Source organism: Mchenga conophoros, linkage group LG16 (assembly GCF_057382185.1).
Source record: "Mchenga conophoros isolate Kocher_MC1m ecotype Shallow Benthic linkage group LG16, M_conophoros_male_GT1.1, whole genome shotgun sequence".
Lineage (NCBI taxonomy): Eukaryota > Metazoa > Chordata > Actinopteri > Cichliformes > Cichlidae > Mchenga > Mchenga conophoros.
In genome coordinates this window covers 28,954,784-28,979,521 of record NC_140541.1, presented here as the reverse complement: position 1 = coordinate 28,979,521, position 24,738 = coordinate 28,954,784, and the positions used below count along the sequence as shown (strand labels likewise).

Sequence of the window (24,738 nt, the reverse complement as noted above, 5' to 3'; positions counted from 1 at the left end):
AAAAGATGTAACGAAATTAAACCCCTTTTAAAATGCAAGACAGAAATGAATAATGTACAGGAAATGTGTTTAATTTCAGTGTGTGTGTGTGTGTGTGTGTGTGTGTGTGTGTGTGTGTGTGTGTGTGTTTTTAATTTAGACATGTACAAACCAAAAGAAAATTCTACTTATATTTCAATTAATGAAGACAGTCTGGTAATATGTATATTGATTAACACTATACTGTACATATGTAAACAGATTTTTTGCCCCTCTCTGCAGAAACACTCATGACTTTAATCTCAAAGCTAAACTTTTACCACATATAAAATTCAAAACTCTTTTTCTTATTTTTGTTAGTTTCAGTCCATACATGAGGGGATTCATGATTGGTGGGATAAGGAGAAACTCCATTGCCATGAAATTCTCAACATTTTGTGCTATTTCTTTTGAGCCAAATCGCATGTATAACATATCAAAAAGAAAAGACAGAACAACAACCGTTAAAGAGAATAAATGTGGTACACATGTCTGCATGAATTTGTTCCAGTTTTCTTTGGATGACTGACATGTTTTGATCAGATGTACATAAGACCAGAAGATAAAAACGGCATGACCAAAATAAAAGGTGTAATTAAAAGCAGGAATAATAACTTTAGCTACAGAGGCAGAGCAAGCCAGATTAGAAATTAACCAGTTTATACAGTAGATCCTTTGTATGTGTGAGCCACATAACCTTGATGTTGCTGTTGTTATCGTGCTCATTAAAAGAAGGTAAAAGGGAATAAGCCAAGCAAAAAATACAAAAATACAAACTCTTTGTTTAGTCATCAGAGAGTGGTACACAAGAGGTCGACATATAGCCACGTATCTGTCATAGGCCATGAGAGCTAGGAGAGAGAAGTCAGCAGCAACTGAAGAGTGCAATACAAAACCCTGTAAAAGGCATCCTGCATAAGAGATGACATGAGTGGTGGACAGAAGATCGTAGAGAAACTTGGGATAAAATGCAGCAGTCCCATAGAGTCCATTGAAGCACAGATTGCAGAGGAAGATGTACATGGGTTCATGAAGGCTTTTATCCACAATGACTGTGACAATTATCGTCAAATTTACCAGCCAAATCACACAGTAACACAGTAAAGTGAGAACAAAGAGAATGACCCTGTAGTTTGCAATATCACGTAAACCTGAGAGAGTAAAAACAGCAATTACTGAAACATTATCCATAATAAAATTCCAGACTGAGAGCAAATGACATTTAAACAAGTTAAAGTCAGGGTGAAATGAAGTCTGTCTGTGTACTGTCTCCCTGACAAAGTATGTCACCAGAGGTTTATATACTCTTCTTGTCAGCAACAATGAACTGGTTAGCATGATGTAATCGGTGCTTTCACTCCTTGAGTCGAATAACTTAGTTATACTTTTAAAATACAAGCTCTTTGTAGTCATTTCCCAGATCTCAGCAGTTGCATAAAATACAAACAGGTGTGAGGAAATGATGAGGAGTAAGATAAATTAATAAATTTAGTTTAAGGAGAAGGGCTTGCAAGAACAGCTTCAGCAGCATCCCGAGGAATTTTGGGGGGTGATTCATGGGGTATTGAGTTTGTTGGTACAGTCTATTCAAACTCTCTACACATGCATTAAGACCTTCATTTTCGGTGCAAAACAGCAACACAGTGGCTAAGGTTGTTACAGTTAAGTACAAGTAAACATTGTACTTAAACATATGAAGGTAAACTTCAGAAAAAAAACTAACTGAAACCTTTTTTTCACTTACAAAACAAAATCAAGTAAAATTAGTATTTTTGATTCACAAATGTAAAAACCAAAAGGAAGCTCTGATACTTGTATTTCAATCAGTGCAATATCTGCAAACTAATGAAGTGCATCTAGCCATATAACATACAGGTCACAGTGTTTGTTTATCAACAACAATGAGATATGCACATACACAAAAACATTTTTTTTGTGTGCAGAGAAATTCATGACTTTAATCTAAAAGCTGGTTTGTCATGGTATGGGTTCTGGGACCCAGTTGTTTTTGTAATTCTGGGTTTTGTATATTCTTTGATTGAGTGTTTTTCTTTAAGTTCTTTTGCATTTAGTGTTTTCTTATTCCCAGGTTTTATTCATGTGCCTCCTCCTGTGTTCCATGTGTCATGTCTAGTTGAGTTTTCATGTCTGCTCTTCCCCAGTTTCAGCGTCTAGTCCACGTTTCTGTCTTTCTCTCATGTTTCCTGTTTTAATTTGATAGTTCCCCGTCTTGCGTTCAGTTTTGCTTCCTCACAGTTTCATGTGTGTTTGTGTAATTAGCCCCAGCTTTGCTTCCCTCCTGGTTCTCATCCCCTTGTTATCCTTTGAGTATTTAGTCCTTTGTCTTCCTTTACCTGTTTGTGTGCGTTTTCTCCATGTTTTTCCTAAAGTTCCAAGGTTTTTCAAGTGTTCCAGATTTTGTTTTTATTTGCTTGGTTTCCCCAGTTTAGGGATTCTCATGTTTAGTTTGAGAGCTCTTCAGTTGGAGTGGTGGTAGTTCGTAAGAGATTAAAGGATGACCCCAACCTCAGCAACAGGACCAGTCTCAGCACCGACCAAGTGTGTTTGCTTTTGTAACTGTGTCTTAATTCCACCTATTTCATATACAAGGGTCAGTACTACAGGCAGAACGATGGGTGTGCCATGGGTTCCCCAGTTTCTCCTATACTGGCCAATTAGATGGAAGAAGTGGAAAAGATGGCTTTGTTATCCTACCCTGGAACACCACCAAGTCATTGGTTCAGATATGTGGATGACACCTGGGTGAAAATTAAATCTCAGGACGCACTGGGGCGGACCACCAGGTGGCTCCACCCACACCCAGGGTTAGGGGAAGTGAGGGGATGAAGGTTTTGGCGCTTTCTATGTTCAGTTGTGTAAAGCAGTGATTAAAGTTGGAACAGTCTCCTAAACGCTGCCTCACCTCACAGTCTAATGCTTCAAGCTGCCTTCAGCCTTCTGTTGCTACTCCTTCAAATACTTATCAATGATGTTGTGACACACTAATGTGTGATCCCATCAGAAGTAGTACTTAAAAGAAAGAGAGATTTGTCACTGAAGTGAACTATGTTTAATGAGGTAGTTGCACCCCCCCCAGCCTCCGGGTGGCGCATTGTTCAGTGAGACAGAATAGCGAGGTCATAGGTCCTCCTCTCCAATATGGCAGAAGCGAGGCAAAGAGAAACTTCACCAGTCGTCTCTGTCTCATCATTTTCCTGTTTTGCAGGTTTGTAACCGGTAAAACTATATTAAAACGGTTGTAAAATATTGATAAGAAACACAGCTAAATGTGAGGGTATAAATCAGCGGGTAAACCCTGTTATTTGTTACGTTTTATGAAGTAGAAGGACTGGAAAAAAATGCCAAAGCCTAGCCAGCCGCGGGCGCCATTTTGGTTTCCTTTCTCCACTTATTTCAGGTCGTTTTAGCTGAATAAGCTCCTTGTCGTGTCCTGATTTTGTGAATATGAATGTTAATCTGCTGTTGGCAGTGAAGAACGACTGTTTACTGGTTCTGAAAAGTGATTTTGAGAATGTTAAAGCTAAAGCTAAGCCTGCCAGCATACACATGACTCTTTCATGTATTTGTGAGCTACTAAGCTAAATTGGTTTAAGACCAAGCACTGGTATGTTGGTTAAAACAATCAGAATACATAGGTATTTGGGTTAAGAGTTAAATCGAGGTAAAAATGTATTTGAACATGCATTTCATATTGTTTTGAATTGTCATTCAGAGAGAATAGCCGAGTAAATGATTTGAAGGTCACTACACGTGAAGTACTCTTGTTTCCCATGAAAAGATCGTGGTATTGCAGCTTGAACATACAGACGGTTTTATTGTTATTTCTGTTGTATATAGAGAATGGTGATGCTGCAAGTTAAAAGTACATGTGATTGTATAAATAAATATGGCAGAAGCGAGGCAAAGAGAAACTTCACCAGTCGTCTCTGTCTCATCATTTTCCTGTTTTGCAGGAACATTTAATCTGTTTTACCGGCCCATACTCTGGGTCGGTTACAATGTTCGCTCGCTCTACGGTAGAGTATCACTTCCTGTTCCTGCTCAAACACAGTGGTGTTTCTGAGTAGCTTATTTGCTTAGCAATTTAATTCACAGCCTTTAAATACATTCTTCTTTCATAGTATAATCTTCACGTGCTTCATCCAAAGCACACTTTCTGTGTACTCACTACCTAAGTTATAGCCAAAGTATTCACTCACTGTCTCTGTACTGTTTCGCTAGCTTAGCTTAGCTCGTAGCCAACTCGTTAGCACCATGGCTACTTCACCTGTCCCTCCTGCACTTTCTTGCTCATTGTGTCAGATGTTTAGTTACTCCTCGGCCTCCTTTAGCAGTAATGATATCTGTAACAAATGTAGCATATTTGCAGCTCTGGAGGCCAGGATTACTGAATTGGAGACTCGGCTTCGCACCCTTCATTCACCCGTAGCTAGCCAGGCCCCTGTAGCTGGTGCAGCCGAAGATAGCATAGGCCCCGCTAGCTGTTCCCCGGCAGACCCCAAACAGCTGGGGAAAGAGGGCAGCTGGGTCACGGTGAGGAGGAAGCATAGTCCTAAACAGAAGCCCCAGGTACACCACCAACCCGTTCATGTGTCTAACCGTTTTTCCCCACTCGGCGACGCACCCGCCGGGGGTCAAACTCTGGTAATTGGCGATTCTGTTCTCAGACATGTGAAGCTAGAGACACCGGCAACCATAGTCAATTGTCTTCCAGGGGCCAGAGCAGGCGACATTGAAGGAAATTTAAAACTGCTGGCTAAGGGTAAACGTAAATTCAGTAAAATCATAATTTACGTCAGCAGTAATGACACCTGGTTACGCCAATCGGAGGTCACTAAAATCAATATTGAATCGGTGTGCAACTTTGCCAAAATAATGTCGGACTCTGTAGTTTTCTCTGGTCCCCTCCCCAATCAGACCAGGAGTGACATGTTTAGCCGCATGTTCTCCTTAAATTGCTGGCTGTCTGAGTGGTGTCCCAGAAATGATGTGGGCTTCATAGATAATTGGCAAACCTTCTGGAGGAAACCTGGTCTTGTTAGGAGAGACGGCATCCATCCCACTTTGGATGGAGCAGCTCTCATTTCTAGAAATATGGACAAATTTATTAAACCCCCCAAAATATGACTATCCAGAGTTGGGACTAGGGATGGGTATCGTTTAGGTTTTATCCGATACCGGTGCCAAATCGGTACTTTTGAAACGGTGCCGGTGCTCAAACGGTGCTCAAACCGGTGCTTAAAGAATGGAGAACACAAAATTGGTCCAAAAACCTCTCATGTTCAGCTGTTTTTTGTAAAAATATAACAATGTTAGCCTTTTCTGCAGCTATGGGGCATATATGGTATCACTCTTGGCTGGAAGCAGTGCTTAAACAATGGAAAAAACACAAACTTTGTCCTAAACCTCTCATGTTTAACTGTTTTCTACTTTTTCTTTGGTCATTTTAGCCTTTTTAGCCAGGGTGAAGGGAGTATCTGCCATCAAACAAGAAGACAGCAGCATGTAGCTATGATGATGTTTGCTAGTTCACCTTACATGCATTAATGTAATAACGTGGTTAGCCTACTCACGCAGAGAAGAACGGCTGCTGCTGCCATCATCATCCGTCATCATTTCTGCTACACTGGCAGGGCTAGGGGCCAGGACTCTCCTCTTCGTGTTTTTGGGGGATGTTGCATAACAGGCAACCCACCCGCAGTAGATGTGCTCGGTGTGAGGTCTCGCAGCAAGCTATCAAATACGGCGCATTTCTGGGCTTTTAAAAAAAACGCTATGCGTCGCCAGGTGTTTCATCGGATTTGAGGTGTTACCTCCTTTGACAGTATCACAGTATCAGCTTAAAGCACTTGTTGCAGGCTGCTGAGTTTGCATATTTTGCTATGAAGTACAGCCAGACTTTTAACCGCTTCGCCTTGGACATTTTTAATCTGTAGCTCTGCTTTAACAGAACGTACGTATGTACCTGGCCCCGCCTACTATCCTCGGAAACGTAAAATGATTGGCTAGAATCTAAAGTGTATCACAGCTCAGGAAAAAAAAGCACCGAAATAAAGCACCGAAATGTGCGCTGCTTTTCGGTCTGGTTACTACCGTTTATGTCAGAACCGGTGCCATCATGGCACCGGACACCGGTACCCATCCCTAGTTGGGACCAGGAAGCAGAGTTGCAGTCTTACACGCCTCTCTGCAGCTTCTCTCCTCCTGCTACCCCCCCAAAAACGCATCTCCATAGAGACTGTGTCAGCTTCCAAAAAGACAAATAATAAACTAAAAACCAGCAACAAACAACTTAAACATAAACAATTACAAAGAAAGAACAATACAGTATCCACATCTGAACCAAAGAGTAAAACAGTGAAATGTGGATTATTAAATATTAGGTCTCTCTCCTCCAAGTCTCTGTAAGTACATGACTTAATAACATGCCTCAACATGGCATTTAATCTGTTATTAGACTCAATTGGTTTCTCTCAAAATGTAAAAGAACCCACCCACCACTTTTATCACACTCTACACCTTGTTTTAACATATGGCATAGAAACTGAACATTTAACAGTGTTTCCTGAAAACCCTCTCCTGCCTGATCATTTCCTGATAACATTTACATTTACAATAATTGATTACACAGCGGTGGAGAGTAGACTTTATCAAAGTAGATGTCTTTCTGAAAACGCTGTAACTAAGTTTAAGAATATAATCCACCCACTGTTATCATCTTCAATGCCCTGTACCAACACAGAGCAGAGCAGCTATCTGAACGCTACCCTAACAGAGGTCGATTATCTCGCACACAAGAATTTCACTCACATGTGCTGTACCAATGTACCTGCACATGTGATGTGACAATAAAAGTGATTTGATTTGATTTGATTTGATTTGTTAATAATTTCACCTCCTCACTACGTACGACTCTGGATACTGTAGCTCCAGTGAAAACTAAGGTCTCTAATCAGAAGTACCTGACTCCGTGGTATAATTCTCAAACACGTAGCCTAAAGCAGATGACTCGTAATCTGGAGAGGAAATGGCGTGTTATAAATTTAGAGGATTATCATTTAGCCTGGAGAAATAGTTTGCTGCTTTATAAGAAAGCCCTCCGCAAAGCCAGAACATCTTACTATTCATCACTGATTGAAGAAAATAAGAACAACCCCAGGTTTCTCTTCAGCACTGTAGCCAGGCTGACAAAAAGTCAGAGCTCTTTTGAGTCAACCATCCCTTTAACGTTAACTAGTAATGACTTCATGAACTTTCATCATTAGAGAAAAAATTACCAGTAATCATCCCACAGATGTAATATTATCTACAGCTACTCTTAGTACCACTGATGTTAAGTTAGACTCTTTTTCTCCAATTGATCTTTCTGAGTTAACTTCAATAATTACTTCCTCCAAACCATCAACGTGTCTTTTAGACCCCATTCCTACAAAACTGCTCAAAGAAGTCCTGCCATTAATTAATTCTTTGATCTTAAATATGATCAACCTATCTCTAATGATCGGCTATTGCTTTGCTAATCCGTCCACCTCGCTTCGGTAGGCCCTCTCGTCATTCCCGGAGATGAGTCCTACCACCACTGTGTCGTCAGCGAACTTCACAATGGAGTTAGTGGGGTATCTGGCCGTGCAGTCCGCGGTGTAGAGGAAATAAAGAAGAGGGCTAAGCACACATCCCTGGGGGGCCCCTATGTTCAGTGAAAGGGTATGAGAGTACACATCCCCTATTCTCACCGACTGTGGTCTCGCAGTCAAAAAGCTGTGAATCCACCTGCACAAGGATGTGCTGAATCCCAGATCCCGGAGCTTATCCGTAAGGATGTGGGGCACTATGGTGTTGAACGCTGAGCTGTAGTCTATAAACAGCATTCTCACATAGTTCCCACGTCCCTCATCTAGATGGCTCAGTGTGGTGTGCAGGACCTGTGCTACAGCATCTCCAGTGGATCTATTTGTCCGGTATGCAAACTGCAATGAGTCCAAGTCGGGAGGGAGGAAAGAACTAATAAAGGGTTTCATGAGCCTCTCAAAACATTTCATCACTACAGATGTTAGGGCCACTGGGCGATAATCATTTAGGCTGGCTGGGCGGGTGTCCTTAGGGATCGGAACAATCACTGATGTTTTAAAGCAGGTGGGGACTACCTGCCAGGGAGGCATTGAAGATGTTAGTGAAAACTGTAGTTAGCTGATCTGCACATACTCTTAGCACACGTCCCGGTATGCTATCTTGGTTGCCCTCAGAGCTCTCCTCACGTCATGCTCAGAGAGTATCAGTGGTGCTGGTTCAGCAGCGGGGGCGGGTGCAGGGCTCTGAGATTGAAACTGAGGCGCCTCAAAACGCGCAAAAAAAGCATTGAGTTCATCAGCTAACTCCGGTTTCGTACATCTCACCGTGCTGGGTTTATAATCTGTGATTGTTCGTAGCCCGTCCCATATACGTCGGGAGTCGCCATATTGGAAATGCGACTCCACCTTGTCCTTGTAACGCCTTTTAGCCGCTTTCACAGTCTTCCTTAAACCATAAGAAGCTGCTTTATAGTTGGTCATATCGCCCGATGTGAGCCCCATATTGTAGGCCGTGGTCCGTGCTTTGAGAGCTCTCCTGACAGTAGAGTCAACCCAAGGTTTTTGATTGGGAAAGGTCCGAATTGTAGTCGAGGGGATGATGGTATCCACTAGCATTCCAATGAAGCTAATCGCTGTGTCCGCAAACTCGTCAATGTTTGCGGAAGTATCCTGGAATACGTCCCAGTCTACATCACCGAGTACGTCCTGCAGCGTCGCCTCTGATTGGACAGTCCAGCGTTTGACCTCTCGCGTCACCGGAGCTTCCTGATGAAGCCTTTGTTTATATTCCGGGGCGAGTAAAATGGCGGCGTGGTCCGATTTCCCAAAAGCCGGTAGGGAGATGGCTTTGTAGCCGCCTTTAAATGGACTGTAGCAGTGGTCCAGTGTGTTGTTTCCCCTGGTGGGACAGGTAACATGCTGGTGAAAATTAGGCATATGGCGGCCGATGTAGTGACAAATTTATCACAATGGACTCTGGAATATTAACATACCTAAAACCTGGTGATGAAGTCATGGCAGATAGAGGTTTTACAATTAAAGACTTACTCTTTGAGAGAAAAGTTAGATTAGTAATACCCGCTTTCACAAAAAAACGTAGACCGCTAACTGAGGAACAGGTAACATACACACGTCGGATTGCAAATGTAAGAATCCATGTTGAAAGAGCAATCAGACGCTTGAAAGTCTACAAAATACTTTCACAAATTGTTCCTATAAGCATGGCTCCTAAAGTAGACAAGATACTGAGAATATGTGCTGCTCTAGTGAACTTAAGAGAGGATCTCATTCGTGATACACAATAATTGTGTATGTTATGAACAATTGTGGACTCGGGGATATTAAGATGGTCACTCAGGACATAAAGTTGTGTAGTGTAATGTAATTATTTTAAAATTTGATGTACATATATGTAGAGAGTAAATAATTCCAGGTCTCACTTTTTATCTTGTGTTCTAGATGAAAGGTTATGTGATACAGTGTGTGTGTGCGTATGTATGTATGTATGTGTATATATAAAACAATTGCAATCAATCAATTGAACAATTATTACTTTTTTATTCAACCACAATGTGATAAATTTCTTAAATGAAAAAAAAAATTTTTCTCAAATCTACAATAATTAGTTGTGCATTCTTGACATTTTTTTGTGTTGGAAGATTACAGAAATACAGAACTATTCACAACATTTAATGTTGTCAGTTTGTCATTCATTTCCCACCATATGTTACAACTACGTACATTTTAGTTGTATTGAAATATTTAACAGATTTCATATTGAATGTCTCCTTTCATTCACAAGACAGAGACCAAACTCTGCAGACATGTTGGTGTCTGACTGTCCCATTTATAGTTGTAACATGTATTAAACCTTGCCCATTATCTTCAAGTATCTCTCATTTAACTGAAACCGTCCTGCTGCATACTCCTCTACAAGTCGAGGTAAGAAATATGAGAAGTAAAACCCTCTCAAGCGTTTTACTTGTTCCTTTACAAATGCTTCATCATATTGCACTGTAAATGAAACATGCTCAGTAGGTGTCCAGATCACAAGTGTGGCAGTCTTGAGCCCTGTGCAAAACATTGTAAGTTGCACTTGCATGTAATAGCCTCTGCTGCCAGTTTTCTGCAGCTGCAGTTCTCCATCTACCAGTTTGATATCGCTGCATTTCTGGGTAAGCTGCTCCGTGAGTGAAGGATAAGTCTGCACAGGACATTTTATTTCTAGAAGCACATCTGAGTCAATGACCCGTCAGGACTCGCAGAGAGCCATGGCTCCTGGATGCTAATAACACTACCCATGTGAAGGATGTTCATACCCTGTTCTTTCAGCTGATGACAAGCTTTAACTTCATTTTCTTTACCATAGTTTGTTTCATAATTCCCACAAAAGGAAGGGTACATGTGCTCAGATAAAAATTTGTCATTTTTTGTGGTGGCACGTACTGGAACTTTTTTAGCGGAGCTTGCTGTAAGTCTGATTTTCCTGCAGTTGTGCCACAAATCAGATGCACTTTGCTCTTTTGTTTCTTCTTGTAATTGTTCTGCTTGCTCTTCAGAAACTTGAATGTATGCCTGGTAGAATGCCCTGCATGGATTACAGCTTAGTTTGTAACTGTGTGCTTGGTGTGGCTGAAAAAATTGCTCATCAACTTTACTGTTGCGGTGAGGACCTGCAGATGGCGAGGCATTGTAACACTTTCCAATTAATGTGTTCTTGAGGAGGAAAAGTGGCTTCACTGGTGCTTTGCTAACACTGTCAATAAAGTCTTGATGTGTAAGGTGATATGGTGTGTTAGGGAGAGATTGTGTCACTGCAGTCCGGGAGTTCACATCGTACTGCTGCTCTGCCCTGTGATGTCTGAAGTTTATCTGGCTTAGACGTTTAGGTTCAAGGTTCTTTGCTGTCCCTGCATTCCACCTGCGCTGCTCGTCTGTACACGCAAGCCCTGTCTTTCCACTGATCGCAGCATTCTGCACCTGTAACAAACATTAATAGTTTTTTCTCACTGTCAATACTCAAGATTTAACATAATGAGGAAGTTTACACTAACAAAAGCAGTACACGGTTGGTGTCCTGCATGTTATAGATATGACCCTGGGTCAATACACCTGAATCATATCCAAAACAGATATAAACACTGGCAAAGTCACCCATATTATCCATTTCATATTAATAGTCAGTTACTTTTTGATGCAGAAATATACATCCACAGTCTAATTTTTTTCAAAGTAGTGTGTGTGTACAAATATACATATATATAAACAAACATGTATTATACTACTCTGTGTCACTTCTTATAACTATAGTTGTTCTTGTCTTGTAAATTTGACCTTAATGTGCAGTCTTTTATTTTTTTTATATTTTATCTTCATGTGATTGTACAGCATACAGCCCACACAAAGTTAACGAGTGGCTTTCACATGTAAACAGTGCTCCACGTAATACTTGGCTAGATGGCAGTAGCGTGACTCCTTAATCACAGCCTTTGACCAGTCCAGTGTTTCTGTTTCAGTGATTTAAACATTGTGATATCCAGATAAGTGATATACCTTCCACAGAATAGCAGCCGCATGACTACATGATCTCCCTAATCCGGCGATACAGGAACAGCCGACTGTCTCCACTACTCCACTTTCTCTTAGCATTGCCCATGCTAAGTGTTTCGCTTGATTAATACTCTGGCTCGGCTCTACAGCTGCTTTAAGAAAAATAAAGTCGCCTTGTTTGTTGAGCAGTACTTTATCAATTTTGTTGCTGTGCAGGTAATTATACGCCTCGGTGCTCTTGTAATTACGTAATTCCTCGCCATCAACGCCTTCGGAAAATACAAGGTAATTAATAATGTCGATGTAGCTGACATCGGGCCATAGTTTCATGTCATCTACCCACTCCGTGAGAAGTGACGGGTGAGGCACTGCAACTGAACTGTCCTCGCTGCTTTTTAAAACATCTCTACTGTGTATCCACCTTCGATGTGTTGCCATTTACTCCAGGTAAAACAAACTGCAGTGAGAGAAATCTTTATCAACAGTGAAGGTGTAACCCCGCAACTGTCAACAACAGCGCAAGCGGAAGTAAAAAACCGGCTTCCGCTATGAATCGGGGTAATGGCGCGAAATCAGAAATACTGTGGATAGGAGACACGGCACGGAGGAGATTGATTGACAATGGTCTACAGCCGATCAGGACGAAGAACACAATGCGCTGTAAACCCCCCCCCAAAGAAAAATCGCGAAACAGTGAGGCCGCGGAAAGTGAACCGCGTTATAGCGAGGGATCACTGTAGCGTGTTCAGTTTTGCTTCCTCAACATCTTGTGTGTGATTAGCCCCAGCTGTGTATTTAATCCTTTGTCTTCCTTGTCTTGTTGTCATTGCATCTGTGTTTCCTCCGTGTCTTCCCCGATACTCCAAGGTTTCTCTAGTGTTCCGCTTTTTGTGTTTATATACTTAGTTCAGTGTCTTGTACTTCTAGCTTCCTTAGTTCTTTTGTATTTAGTGATTTCTTGTTCCCAGGTTTTATTCCTGTGCCTCCTCCTGTGTTCCATGTATCATGTCTAGTTAAGTTTTCATGTCTGCTTTTCCCCGGTTCCAGCATCTAGTCCACGTTTCTGTTTTTCTCTCATCTTTACTGTTTTAGTTTGATAGTTCCTTGTCTTGTATACAGTATAGTGTATTCAGGTTTTCCTCCTGGTCTCATGTGTGGATGTGTGTGTGTAAGATTAGCCCCAGCTGTGTTTCCCTCCTTGTTGCCGCCCCCTCATTATCCTTTGTGTATTTAGTCCTTTGTCTTCCTTTACCTGTTGTTATTGCGTTTGTAATTCCTCCATGTTTTTTCCCGAGGTTCCAAGGTTTTTCTAGTGTTCTGATTTTGGGTGTATTTGCATAGTTTTCCCCAGGTCAGGCATTGCTCTGTTTAGTTATAGAGCCATGTTTTTCCCTGTTTTGTTTTTCTGCCTAAATAAATGACATGCCTTTAGTGTAAATTCAGATTCCGCTTCCATCATGTGCTCTTGGTTCCACATTCTCCTCTCTCCACACTGTGACATTGTTATCTATCTATCTATAAATAAAGTGGGATGCAAAAGTTTGGGCAACCTTGTTAATAGTCATTATTTCCCTGTATAAATCGTTGGTTGTTACAATAAAAAAAATGAACAAAATCAGGCAGGTGCATTAATTTTGGGAACCACAAAAAAAAGAAATGAAATCAATATTTAGTAGAGCCGCCTTTTGCAGAAATTACAGCCTCTAAACGCTTCCTGTAGGTTCCAATGAGAGTCTGGATTGTGGTTGAAGGTATTTTGGACCATTCCTCTTTACAAAACATCTCTAGCTCATTCAGGTTTGATGGCTTCCGAGCATGGACAGCTCTCTTTAACTCACACCACAGATTTTCAACAATATTCAGGTCTGGGAACTGAGATAGCCATTCCAGAATGTTGTACTTGTTCCTCTGCATGAATGCCTTAGTGGATTTTGAGCAGTGTTTCGGGTCGTTGTCTTGTTGAAAGATCCAACCCTGGTGCAGCTTCAGCTTTGTCACTAATTCCTGGACATTGGTCTCCAGAATCTGCTGATACTGAGTGGAATCCATGTGTCCCTCAACTTTGACAAGATTCCCAGTCCCTGCACTGGCCACACAGCCCCACAGCATGATGGAACCACCACCATATTTTACTGTAGGCAGCATGTTTTTCTTGGAATGCTGTGTTCTTTTTCCTCCATGCATAACGCCCCTTGTTATGCCCAAATAACTAAATTTTAGTTTCATCAGTCCGCAGCACCTTATTCCAGAATGAAGCTGGCTTGGCCAAATGTGCTTTAGCAAACCTTAAGCGGCTCTATTTGTGCTGTGGGCGGAGAAAAGGCTTCCTCTGCATCACTCTCGCATACATAAATGCGCCGAATGGTTGAATGATGCACAGTGACTCCATCTGCTGCAAGATGATGTTGTAGGTAGGGCTGTTCGATATAACGATATATATCGGATGACGATATAAAAACATCTATCGTTTAATTTTACGCTATTGCAAAATAAACTGTTTACGGCAATATTTTTTCATGGTTTTGATGGTCACTCTAGTGGCTATATTCATTTCTTAAAGTTCTCTCTTTCTCTTATATTTAATATAACCACACTACAGACGGACAAGCGCCTGTTTTATGCGTTGTGGTTATATATATATATATATATATATATATAACCCTGAAAAGAAGCAGTAAGAACTGACTAACTGCTTGAAAATTTCAACAATAACCTCACCGTACATTTGAATACTGTTAACACAGTGTGAAACACCAACTTTGGATTAAGGGTATTATAGGTAAATACAGGTAAACTAGTTGCAACAAAATATTGCTGTTAATCAAAAGTAGAAATTTAATTTAAATGTTTTAAATAAAATTGAAAATTGATTTTGTATTTGCAAAACAAAAATAAATACATTTAAAAAATGTTCACTTTTTTTTATTAAACGTGGAAAAACCAGATGAACACTCTGATGCAAATGCTTATTGAGAAAGTGTTGTCTATATGATAAAAGTGGTTGTAGTCAATATATGTAACAAATTTATATATTTTTTAATTTTTTTGCAACATTTGCAAACTAATAAGAAATGTATAAACATATAAATCCACTGGTTAACTAGTTTTGACACTGCTGTAATAGATGGTGGACATCTGGTCTTGTATGCTCATGGTTTCCTGAATCTCCTCACAGAGATTCAGATCTTTTAAGATAAAAGCATAACAAGAAATAAACTGTTCACGAATATAGTTTTAGATACATTTGAAGAAACTAAATGTAATGTATGGTACTCATGTGTGGAAGGCCACAGTTGTGACAATACTTGAAGTCTGATTTTAACTAAGAAACTTAGATAAAAGTAGCGTTAAAATGCAAACTAAGAAAAACACGAAATATTATTTTAAATTGCCTTTATTTGTGTTCCAAGTTAAATAATGCATCCTATATCTCGAGACTAGAAAGATTATGTACATGTTACACTTTCTATTGATTAACAATACAGTTCACATTTCTCTTGAATTACATATGTACATTATAAACAGTTTTTTCCCCCTCTCTGCAGAAACACTCATGACTTAAATCTAAAAGCTGAACTTTTACCACATATAAAATTCAAAACTCTTTTTCTAATTTTTGTTAATTTAAATCCATACATGAGGGGATTCATGATTGGTGGGATAAGGAGAAACTCCATTGCCATAAAATTCTGAACACTTTGTGCTATTTGTTTTGAGCCAAATCGCATGTATAACAAATCAAAAAGCAACGACACAACAACAACTGTTAAAGAGAATAAATGTGGTACACATGTCTGCATGAATTTGCCCATGTTTTCTTTGGATGACTGACATGTTTTGATCAGATGTACATAAGACCAGAAAACAAAACAGACATTGCCAAAGCAAAAGGTGTAACTAAAAGCAGGAATAACAATTTTAGCTACAGAGGCAGAGCAAGCTAGATTAGCAATTAACCAGTTTATACAGTAGATCTTTGGTATGTGTGAGCCACATAACCTCAATATTGCTGTTGTTATTGTGCTCATAAGCAGAAAATAAAAGGCAATAATCCAAGCAAAAAATATCAAGATACAAACTCTTTGTTTAGTCATTATAGAGTGGTACACAAGAGGTCGGCATATAGCCACGTATCTGTCATAGGCCATGAGAGCTAGGAGAGAGAAGTCAGCAGCAACTGAAGAGTGCAATACAAAACCCTGCAAAAAGCATCCTGCATAAGAAATAACATGAGTGGTGGACAGAAGATCGTAGAGAAACTTGGGATAAAATGCAGCTGTCCCATAGAGTCCATTGAAACACAGACTGCAGAGGAAGATGTACATGGGTTCATGAAGTTTTTTATCCACAATGACTGTGACAATTATCGTCACATTTACCAGCCAAATCACACAGTAACACAGTAAAGTGAGAACAAAGAGAATGACCCTGTAGTTTGCAATATCACTTAAACCTGAGAGAGTAAAAACAGTAATTATTGAAACATTATCCATAGTAAAATATTAGTTTACCTTACTAGGTGTCATTTCAGACCTGCATAAGTAAATTAAATTTTTACAAATTAATGTTAGACGGGAAAAGAAGACTGTCTTGCACATACCTTGCAGGGTTTGGACCCAGGGTTGATATAGTGTTTGTGGCAGGAACAGTTGCATAGTTAACATGATGTAAGTGCTGTTTTAACTCCTTGAGTGAAATAATTAATGAGCCTAGGGGACCCTAGGGTCTAAGGTCCTCAGACTCAGTGTCACAGCCCTCCTGCTGAATGCTATTGAAGCTCTGACAGAGGTGGGAATTGAAGATCTCTTGAACCAAGGACTACGGCAGATATTTCCAGTGAAGTTAAGAAAAAAAGAAAACAACCTTAGGTTTCTTGTCAGCACTGTAGCCAGGGTGACAAAAAAGTCATAGCATAATATTAATTAGCAATGACTTCATGGATTTCTTCACAAATCTTTACCTTTAGAGAATAAAATTACTGAAAGACTATATTTCATGATATAATCATATTATATAATTATTATTTCAATGCTATTGATAGTTATTTAGAGTCTGTCTCGCCAATTGATTTTTCTGCGTTAATGTCAGTGATTACTTCCTCCAAACCACCAACTTGTCTTCCTACAAGACTACTCTACGAAGTCCTACCAATTATTAATGTTTCAATCTTAAATATGATCAGCCTATCTTTATTAATCAGTTATGCATTAGTTATTATTAACGTTATTATTTGTCTTTGACTTGTCTTACTCCCATCACCCCCAATCGGTCACAACAGTTGGCTACCCCTCCCTGAGCCTTTTCTTGGCATTTCTTCCTGTTAAAAGTTTCTCCTTCCAACTGTCGCCAACTGCTTGCTCATAGGGGGTTATCTGAATGTTTGAGTTTAGTGTAGGGTTTTTACCTTACAATAAAGCACCTTGAGGGAACTGTTCTTTTGATTTGGCAGTACCTTTTCGCCATCTTACAATGCTGTGATTGCAGCCAGTACCCAACTCTCTGTGAATGGTACTCATGGCCATTGATCAGTGGGTTTTGGTCAGTGGTTGTTGATCAATGGTCATGAGAATTTGAATAATTATGATTAAGGAACTGACCTCCCAGCCCATTGTTCCTTCAGTGGGCTGGTTTCAGTCATTATCAGTGTTGGGTAAGTTACTTTAAAATAGTAACTTAGTTACATTACTAGTTACTTCTCTCAAAAGTAACTCAGTTACTTCAAGTTACTCGTTACTTTCAAAGTAACTAGTTACCAGGGAAAGTAACTTTGGTTTTACTCAGAATTCTCTTGTTAATGTGTTGCTTCCATAACTTTGCCAGTCTTCTAGCTTGCTTACTTGCCACAAGTGCACTGTGCCACCTACCAATAGAAAGGAAAAGATAATGTGCATATTTCCACGAGAGAAATCCCACGCCTGGACTGTCATTGACTGCTGCCATGATTCTAGCCTACGTCACAGCGTCATGTGCGCCTTTTACATCCAACACAAAAACTGCAGTCGTGGTGCTTTCGATTGTACTCAGAACTCGGAAATTCTGCCTTCTGAATAGGAAGATGTTGGTAACACCAGACTGCAGATGAGCTGCATACAGGGCTGGACTGGGACAGAAAATTGGCCCGAGCATTTTAACTAGAGACTGGCCCACCATTATAGGAAAAATCATAAAGCCTTTGAATGAAAATAAACACTGTTGTGACAGTGATGTACACTGTTTTGATGGTATATATGCATCAATCTATCAATTGTTTGTTGTAAGATTCAGATAATTATTTTTTAAAAGCTAGACATTTTAAATGAGAATAAGAAAGAAAAGTATTTCTTTGTGCCCCCCTCTCCCTGTTAATGCCCTACCTGGACCCCTGGCAAAACTTTGCTAGATCCGCACCTGCACAGTTACCAGCTGTCAGCTACCTAAAAAAGGATCCTGGTGTTATTTATCTCTCAGAAACAGTTCATAACTTCCCTTCAACTCATTCATGTCACCTAAAAGGTAAACCTGTTTCTCCATCACCTGTTCAGCTCTGATGATTCAGTAAGGACATCTCCTGGTTTCATCTTCATGTTTCCCTCTCACCAGATAACCAAACCGATATAATGACCAGCAGCTTTTTTGCAGCTGTGGCTCCAGCAAACATCAGCTGATACTAGAAATTAATATTAAATAAATTCTAACAACAGCTGATCAAGCTTAAACGTGCTGCTGTTGTTTAGCGCAACATCCGCTGGTTTCCTCTTTCGGCGCAAAGTGGGCGATAAACAAACAAGAGAGCCGATCAGCTGATCATTGATCAGTTTTCATGATTGAAGTAGAAATGGGAGAGGGAGGGGGGAGAATGAAAGAAGAAGAGGCAGCTGTGCAGCAAAGACACAGAATAACTCCAGCTTTGTGCCTTTTTCATTGTAGCTGAATTACGGGACAAACTGTTCCTTTTCACCTCAATAAGAAACGCGTAATATTTTCTCTGAATACCAGACGGGACGGTTGGCAACTCTAATAACTTATGAACAAAATAAAGTTCAGCATCATTAACTTCATAGCACCCACCCAGCTGTATAGAAACTCTGTCATGCTAGCTAGCACGCAGTACGGAAAAAGTCAGAATAACGAAAATAAACTCCACCTAAACTTGGTTCATATCTGACCCAGAGAGACTGCAGGTCATAACTTCTTACCTGAAGTTCAGTTCACACTTGGACCGGCAGCCGCCTCGGGTCTCTTTTCCTTCTGCGTCCCTTTTCCTTCATCCACCTGCTGGCCTCCACCACTTTGTAATGTTACTGAATCTGTGGAAGCTCCGCGATAGCCACCACACGAAGTAACGAGTAACGACCCTATCTAAATCCCAGTAACGACTAACGCGTTCCTGATTTTGGCATAATAACTAGTTACCGTGCTCGTTACCACAATAATAACGTAGTTACTGTAACGCGTTACTTAATAACGCGTTAGTCCCAACACTGGTCATTATGCAAATTTACTGTTTATAAGATTTGGGGAAACCTGCAGTCAGCTGAGACTGAAGAAGTCACTTGGATGAGTGACGAAACGTTTCTCCCACAAAACGTTACGTCCAGATGAACAGAATCAACTTTTGGAGATATGGGGCAATTACTTTTTCCACGTAGGGCCAGGAAGGTTTTGAAAGCTTTATTATCAATATTAAATTAAGGAAAAAATTTGTCATTTCAAAACGTTGGGTTACTTAATGTAATCCCTGGTTCTTTGATAACAGAGTGAGGTGTTTCACTATGGGAATCGTCTCGGCGTGACCAACTACGGAAGCTCCAATGACACCACGTCTGTCTATGACAGACCTGTCGAGCCGTGCTCAGGGCTCCGCCCCCTCATACTAACACAGCCGACCAGCTCCTCCTAACTCATTCCAAGCAGATTTCTTTCCGTGCCTAAGCAAGGAGGGATGTGTTGGTGAAACACCTCACTCTGTTATCAAAGAACCAGGGATTACGTTAAGTAACCCAACGTTCTTTTTCTAACTTCGCTCGGTGTTTCACTATGGGAGATATGGCCCACTCCCGGATTGCGCCAGCTCCCGAAGCTACTTTCCAGTGCTACTCCAGGATCTCAGGTCGAACCTGAGGCACCCGAATTCAGCACCGTCTGAGCCAGGGATGACTGTCATGGTCCTGAGTCTGAGGACTCAGTGTTTTGTGTTTCCTTATGCTTTTGTTCATTCCGAGTGTGTATTCTGTTGTGATTTTGCCATTTGTTAGGTTTCTGTTCTTTGCCTGCCTGCTCCCACTTCTCTGTGTTCCCTCTGTCTGTCCATGGTGTTATTGTGTCTGCTCATGAGTCTGCCTGTCAAGTTCAGTGTCCTGTCTGGTTCTCTGTGTCTGTTAGTTTCCTGTTTTATTCTGAAAGTTCATGTCTCATGTCAGTGTGTTCAGTTTTACCTCTCCCCTGTCTCGTTAGCCTTATTGCTCCCAGCTGTGTCTCCCTCCTGTGGCCCATTCCCTGATTACTCCCCGTGTATTTAAGCCCTGTGTTTTCCTGTGCTCTCTGTCGCGTCGTCTGTTTAGTTCCATGTCAGTCTGCATTATTCTGTTACCTGGTATTCATTCTGCATCTCTCTGCCATCTCTCTTTGTGCATTTCGCTCCTCCTCCCGTGAGTGTCTGGTTTAAGTTTTGTTCTTTAGTTTTCCCAGTTTAGGTTTGTTTACTCCCCGCTCTGCTCTTCCTGTTTTGTCACCTTCTCACCGCTGTAAATAAACACTCACTCGCACCCCAGCCGGTACCTGCATTTTGGATCCTTTTTTTCAATACACCACACGACTGCTGTGCAGCCGTAACAATGACTGTGCAACATCCAGCCGATAAAACCGGACAAACGTGTGCGGCGTAGCCCAGCTTGCTGCCGCACAAATATCCTGGACTGATACTCCTCTGAACAACGCCCAGGATGTGGCCACACCCCTAGTGGAGTGTGCTCGGAGTCCCGGGGGGGGCCTGCAAGCCCTTACAGCTATAAGCCAGAGCTAAGGCCTCTACAATCCAATGAGCTAGCCTCTGGCGTGATACGGGCCTGCCCTTGTGAGGGGAGGCCCAGGAAACAAACAGCTGATCCGACTTCCTGAATCCAGCTGTTCTGTCAACATAAGTCCCCAAGGCCCGGACAGGGCACAAAGTGTTCAGCCTCTGCTCCCTCTCTGAAGAGAATGGAGGGGGTGAAAAGCTAGGAGCTCTACTGTAGAGCACCTGTATGAGGTTTCCAACACTTTAGGGACAAAGGCTGGGTTAGGCCTCAGGAGTGCTTTAGTGAGTCCCGGGGCCAACTGTAGACCAGAGGGGTGAATAGACAGAGCCTGTAATTCACTAACTCGCTTGGCTGTGGTTAGAGCCAACAGCAGAGTGGTTTTAAGAGAGAGAAACTTCAACCCCACTGCCCCAATAGGCTCAAAGGGGTGGTGGGAGAGGGCGTCTAAAACGACTGACAGATCCCATAAAGGGACCAGTGGTCCACCTTTCACGGGCCAGGCCCAGAGAGCAACCTGGTCTGGATGGGGATGGTATATCTCCCCCCTGCGCCTGAGACAGAAGGTCCCTGCGGATGGGGAGTGGCCATGGCTCGTTCACCAGAAGCTGGATGATTTCTGCTATCCAGTGTTTGGATGGCCACCGTGGAGCTATTAAAATCAGAGACAGCCCCTAATCCCTCACTCTGATCAGTGTTGGGGAGATCAGGCTGAGGGGAGGGAAAGCATACAGCAGAGTTTTCGGCCATGGATGGGCCAGCGCATTCACACCCAGTGGCGCGTGTGTGTCTGGCAGGGAGAAAAACAGAGGGCACTGTGTGTTTTCTCGCGAGGCGAAGAGATCTGCGGCAGCCCGGCCGTATCTCTGCCAAATCTGCTCCACCCCCTGTGGGTGAAGCCTCCATTCTCTGAACAGTGGATTTCCTCTGGACAGGAGGTCCGCCCCCCTGTTCAGAATTCCTGGCACGTGAGTTGCCCGAAGGGAGAGGAGCCGAGTGCTGCTCCACATAATTATTTCCCTGGCTAACTTGTGTAGCTGCCGGGAACGGGTGCCGCCCTGGCGGTTGATATAAGCAACTACAGTGGAGTTGTCTGTTTTCACTAAAACATGTTGACCCCGGAGATACGGCAGAAAATGCCGTAAGGCTAGGAGCACCGCGTGGAGCTCCAGCACATTTATGTGATTCAGAGCGAGTCTCTGTGACCAAACGCCATTCACTGCTCTGCCCATCATAGTTGCACCCCAACCTGACAGGAATGCATCTGTTGTCAGCATCACCCTGGATGATACTGCCCCGAGCGGTACCCCCGCCGCGAGAGCTGTCGGGCTCCTCCAAGGCCAGAGAGCCGCGATCCACGGCTGTGTTATTTTTACACCACAACTGAGATGTCGGTGAGGGCACAGCTGCAGAGAAGCGACCCACCGCTGAAAATCTCTCATCATAAGCAGCCCCAAATGTACCACCGATATCACCGAGGCCATGAGGCCAAGGAGGCGGAGACAGAGTCGGAACTGCACGACTTTCCCCAGCTGAAAACGGGAAAGACAGTGAGTGAAGGATGCGATCCTCCGATAAGAGATGGAGTCTATTCTGAGCCCCATACTCTGTAAACTGTGCGGGTTCCAAGTGGCTCTTTTCCAGGTTGATTGTGAACCCAAGCTCCGTGAGGTGATTCACTACCACCTCGGAGTCTTTGATCGCCTGCTCGCGCGATCGTGAGCATATTACATTACATATTACATATTCTATGTAAGAGAATATTCTGATGCCGCTGTTCCTTAACAGAGACAGCACTGCCTCCACACATTTGCTGAACACCCTTGGAGCTAAGGATAGCCTGAATGGGATAGTTTGAAACTCGTATGCTACGCTCTGATAAGCGAACCTGAGATATTTCCTGATAAATGGCGATGTGAAAATATGCGTCTGATAGGTCGATTGTAACAAACCAATCGCCTGTGTGAATTGAGCGGCAAAGCGTCTTGTGTGTGAGCATTCTGAACGTGTACTTTCTCAAATGCTTGTTTAACACACGCAGATCCAGAATAGGACGGAGCGACGTTCCGTCCTTTTTCGGGATGAGGAAATAGCGGGAGTAAAAGCCCTGCTGAGCTTCTTCGCTCGGAACCGCTCCAATCGCCTGTTTGTGTAACAGGGAGGATATTTCCTCCTCCAGCACATTGGCTGAATCACGACTGGCCACAGAAGCCAACACTCCACCAAATCTCGGTGGTTTTGCCGCAAACTGTAGTCTGTAACCATGGGAAATGGTTGACAAGACTCAGGGATGAACTGCGCATGCGCGCCACCGCTCCAGCCGCGCTGCGAGTGGGCCTCTGAAGACGCGGTAGCGTGACGTCACCCCTGTCTCCCGGAAGGAGTTGGGGCTCTCCCCCTCGGGAAGAGCGTGAGCTCCCCCCGCTGGGAACAAAGACAAATTGCAGTGATTTTCTTTTGTTTTTATTTCAAGGTTCAAGGTTCTTTATTTGTCACATGCATAGTTATACAAGTATAACACACAGTGAAATGTAGCCTGACACGCTCCTCGACATGTGCAAAAATTGGGGGGGGTGTAGAGGAAGAACATATATATATATATATATATATATATATATATATATATATATATATATATATACACACACACATACATATAGTATATACACTGGGTGAATGTGCAGTAGTAGCAGCAAGCAGGTGAATTCTGTACATTAATATGAATAGACATCTGACTATTTTACAGGATAGACAATATAAACATATTTAAAATTAAAGGAATTGAAATGTACATTGTGCCTTGGTTTAGAGTGTCTGGAAGAGAGTCCTGTCTCAGTCAATTATAGATGATGTGAGAGGGCGGGTGTGTGTGTTTAGGGCACGGATGGCTTGGGGATAGAAGCTCCTCTTGAGTCTCTCTGTCCTTGCCCGGAAGATGCGGAACCTTCTACCAGATTGCAGAAGTTGGAACAGTTTGTTGCCAGGATGGGACGGGTCCTTCAGTATCTGCGCTGCTCTAGTCCGGCATCTCCTGGTGTAGGTGTCCTGAAGCGGGGGGAGAGCAATCCTGCAGCAGCATTCTGCTGTACGGATCACTCTCTGGAGAGCTTTTTGGTCCTTCACACAGCTGTTCCCAAACCACGATGTCATGTTCTGTGTGAGGATGCTCTCCACAGCGCCTGTATAGAAAATCCTGAGGATCTTTGGAGAGACCCTGAACTTCCTCAGTTGTCGTAGGTGATACAGGCGCTGCCTAGCCTTTTTGGTCTGGACCTGAATGTGGGCAGCCCATGTCAGGTCTGAGGAGATGTGGACACCAAGATACTTGAAGGACTGCACCCTCTCCACTGGAGCTCCATTGATGATGATGGGCTTGTAGTCTCTGTGCTGACCCCTTCTGAAGTCCACCACCAGCTCCTTGGTCTTGCTGACGTTCAGCTGGAGGTGGTTGTCCTGGCACCACGATGCCAGATTCTTCACTTCATCCATGTAGGCCGCCTCATCGTTGTTGGAGATGGCACCCAACACCACTGTGTCGTCAGCAAACTTCACAATGGTGTTGGAGCCATGGGTGGCCACACAGTCTGAAGTGTAGAGGGAGTAGAGCAGTGGCGAGAGGACACATCCCTGAGGTGCTCCTGTGTTGATGGTGATGCTGTTGGAGAAGCACCTGCCCACCCTCACCACCTGAGTTCTGCCAGTGAGGAAGTCCAACACCCATGCACACAGACGGCTGTTAAGTCCCAGATCCCTCAGCTTTGTGAACAGTCTGCAGGGCACTATTGTGTTAAACGCTGAACTGTAATTAACAAACAGCATTCGCACATAGTTACCCTGTTTCTTGTCCACGTGGCTGAGAGTGGTGTGCAGGACGTGGGCGATGGCATCCTCTGTGGATCTGTTGGATCTGTAGGCGAACTGCAGCAGATCTGTGGTGTCTGGGATGGAGGAGGAGATGATGTTCTTCAGCAGCCTCTCAAACACCTTCATTACTACCGAGGTCAGTGCAACTGGCCGGTAATCGTTCAGGGATGAGGGTTTGCTGTTCTTGGGCACAGGGATGATGGTGGATCTTTTGAAGCATGTGG

General features: G+C 42.6%; 2 protein-coding genes across 2 annotated transcripts; both read right to left on the bottom strand.

The window, feature by feature from the left end:
* Positions 1-267: 267 nt before the first annotated feature.
* Positions 268-1,209, bottom strand: LOC146557018 (olfactory receptor 11A1-like). Its single transcript, XM_085249414.1, has one exon. It carries the CDS (start codon positions 1,207-1,209, stop codon positions 268-270), a length of 942 nt encoding a protein of 313 aa, XP_085105540.1.
* Positions 1,210-15,208: 13,999 nt separating this feature from the next.
* LOC146557017 (olfactory receptor 11A1-like) lies at positions 15,209-16,150 on the bottom strand. Its single transcript, XM_085249343.1, has one exon. It carries the CDS (start codon positions 16,148-16,150, stop codon positions 15,209-15,211), a length of 942 nt encoding a protein of 313 aa, XP_085105469.1.
* Positions 16,151-24,738: the final 8,588 nt, after the last annotated feature.

Bases quoted from the DNA above. Each gene is read 5' to 3' on its own strand.
- LOC146557017 (XM_085249343.1), bottom strand. From the start codon at position 16,150: ATGGATAATGTTTCAATAATTACTGTTTTTACTCTCTCAGGTTTAAGT.
- LOC146557018 (XM_085249414.1), bottom strand. From the start codon at position 1,209: ATGGATAATGTTTCAGTAATTGCTGTTTTTACTCTCTCAGGTTTACGT.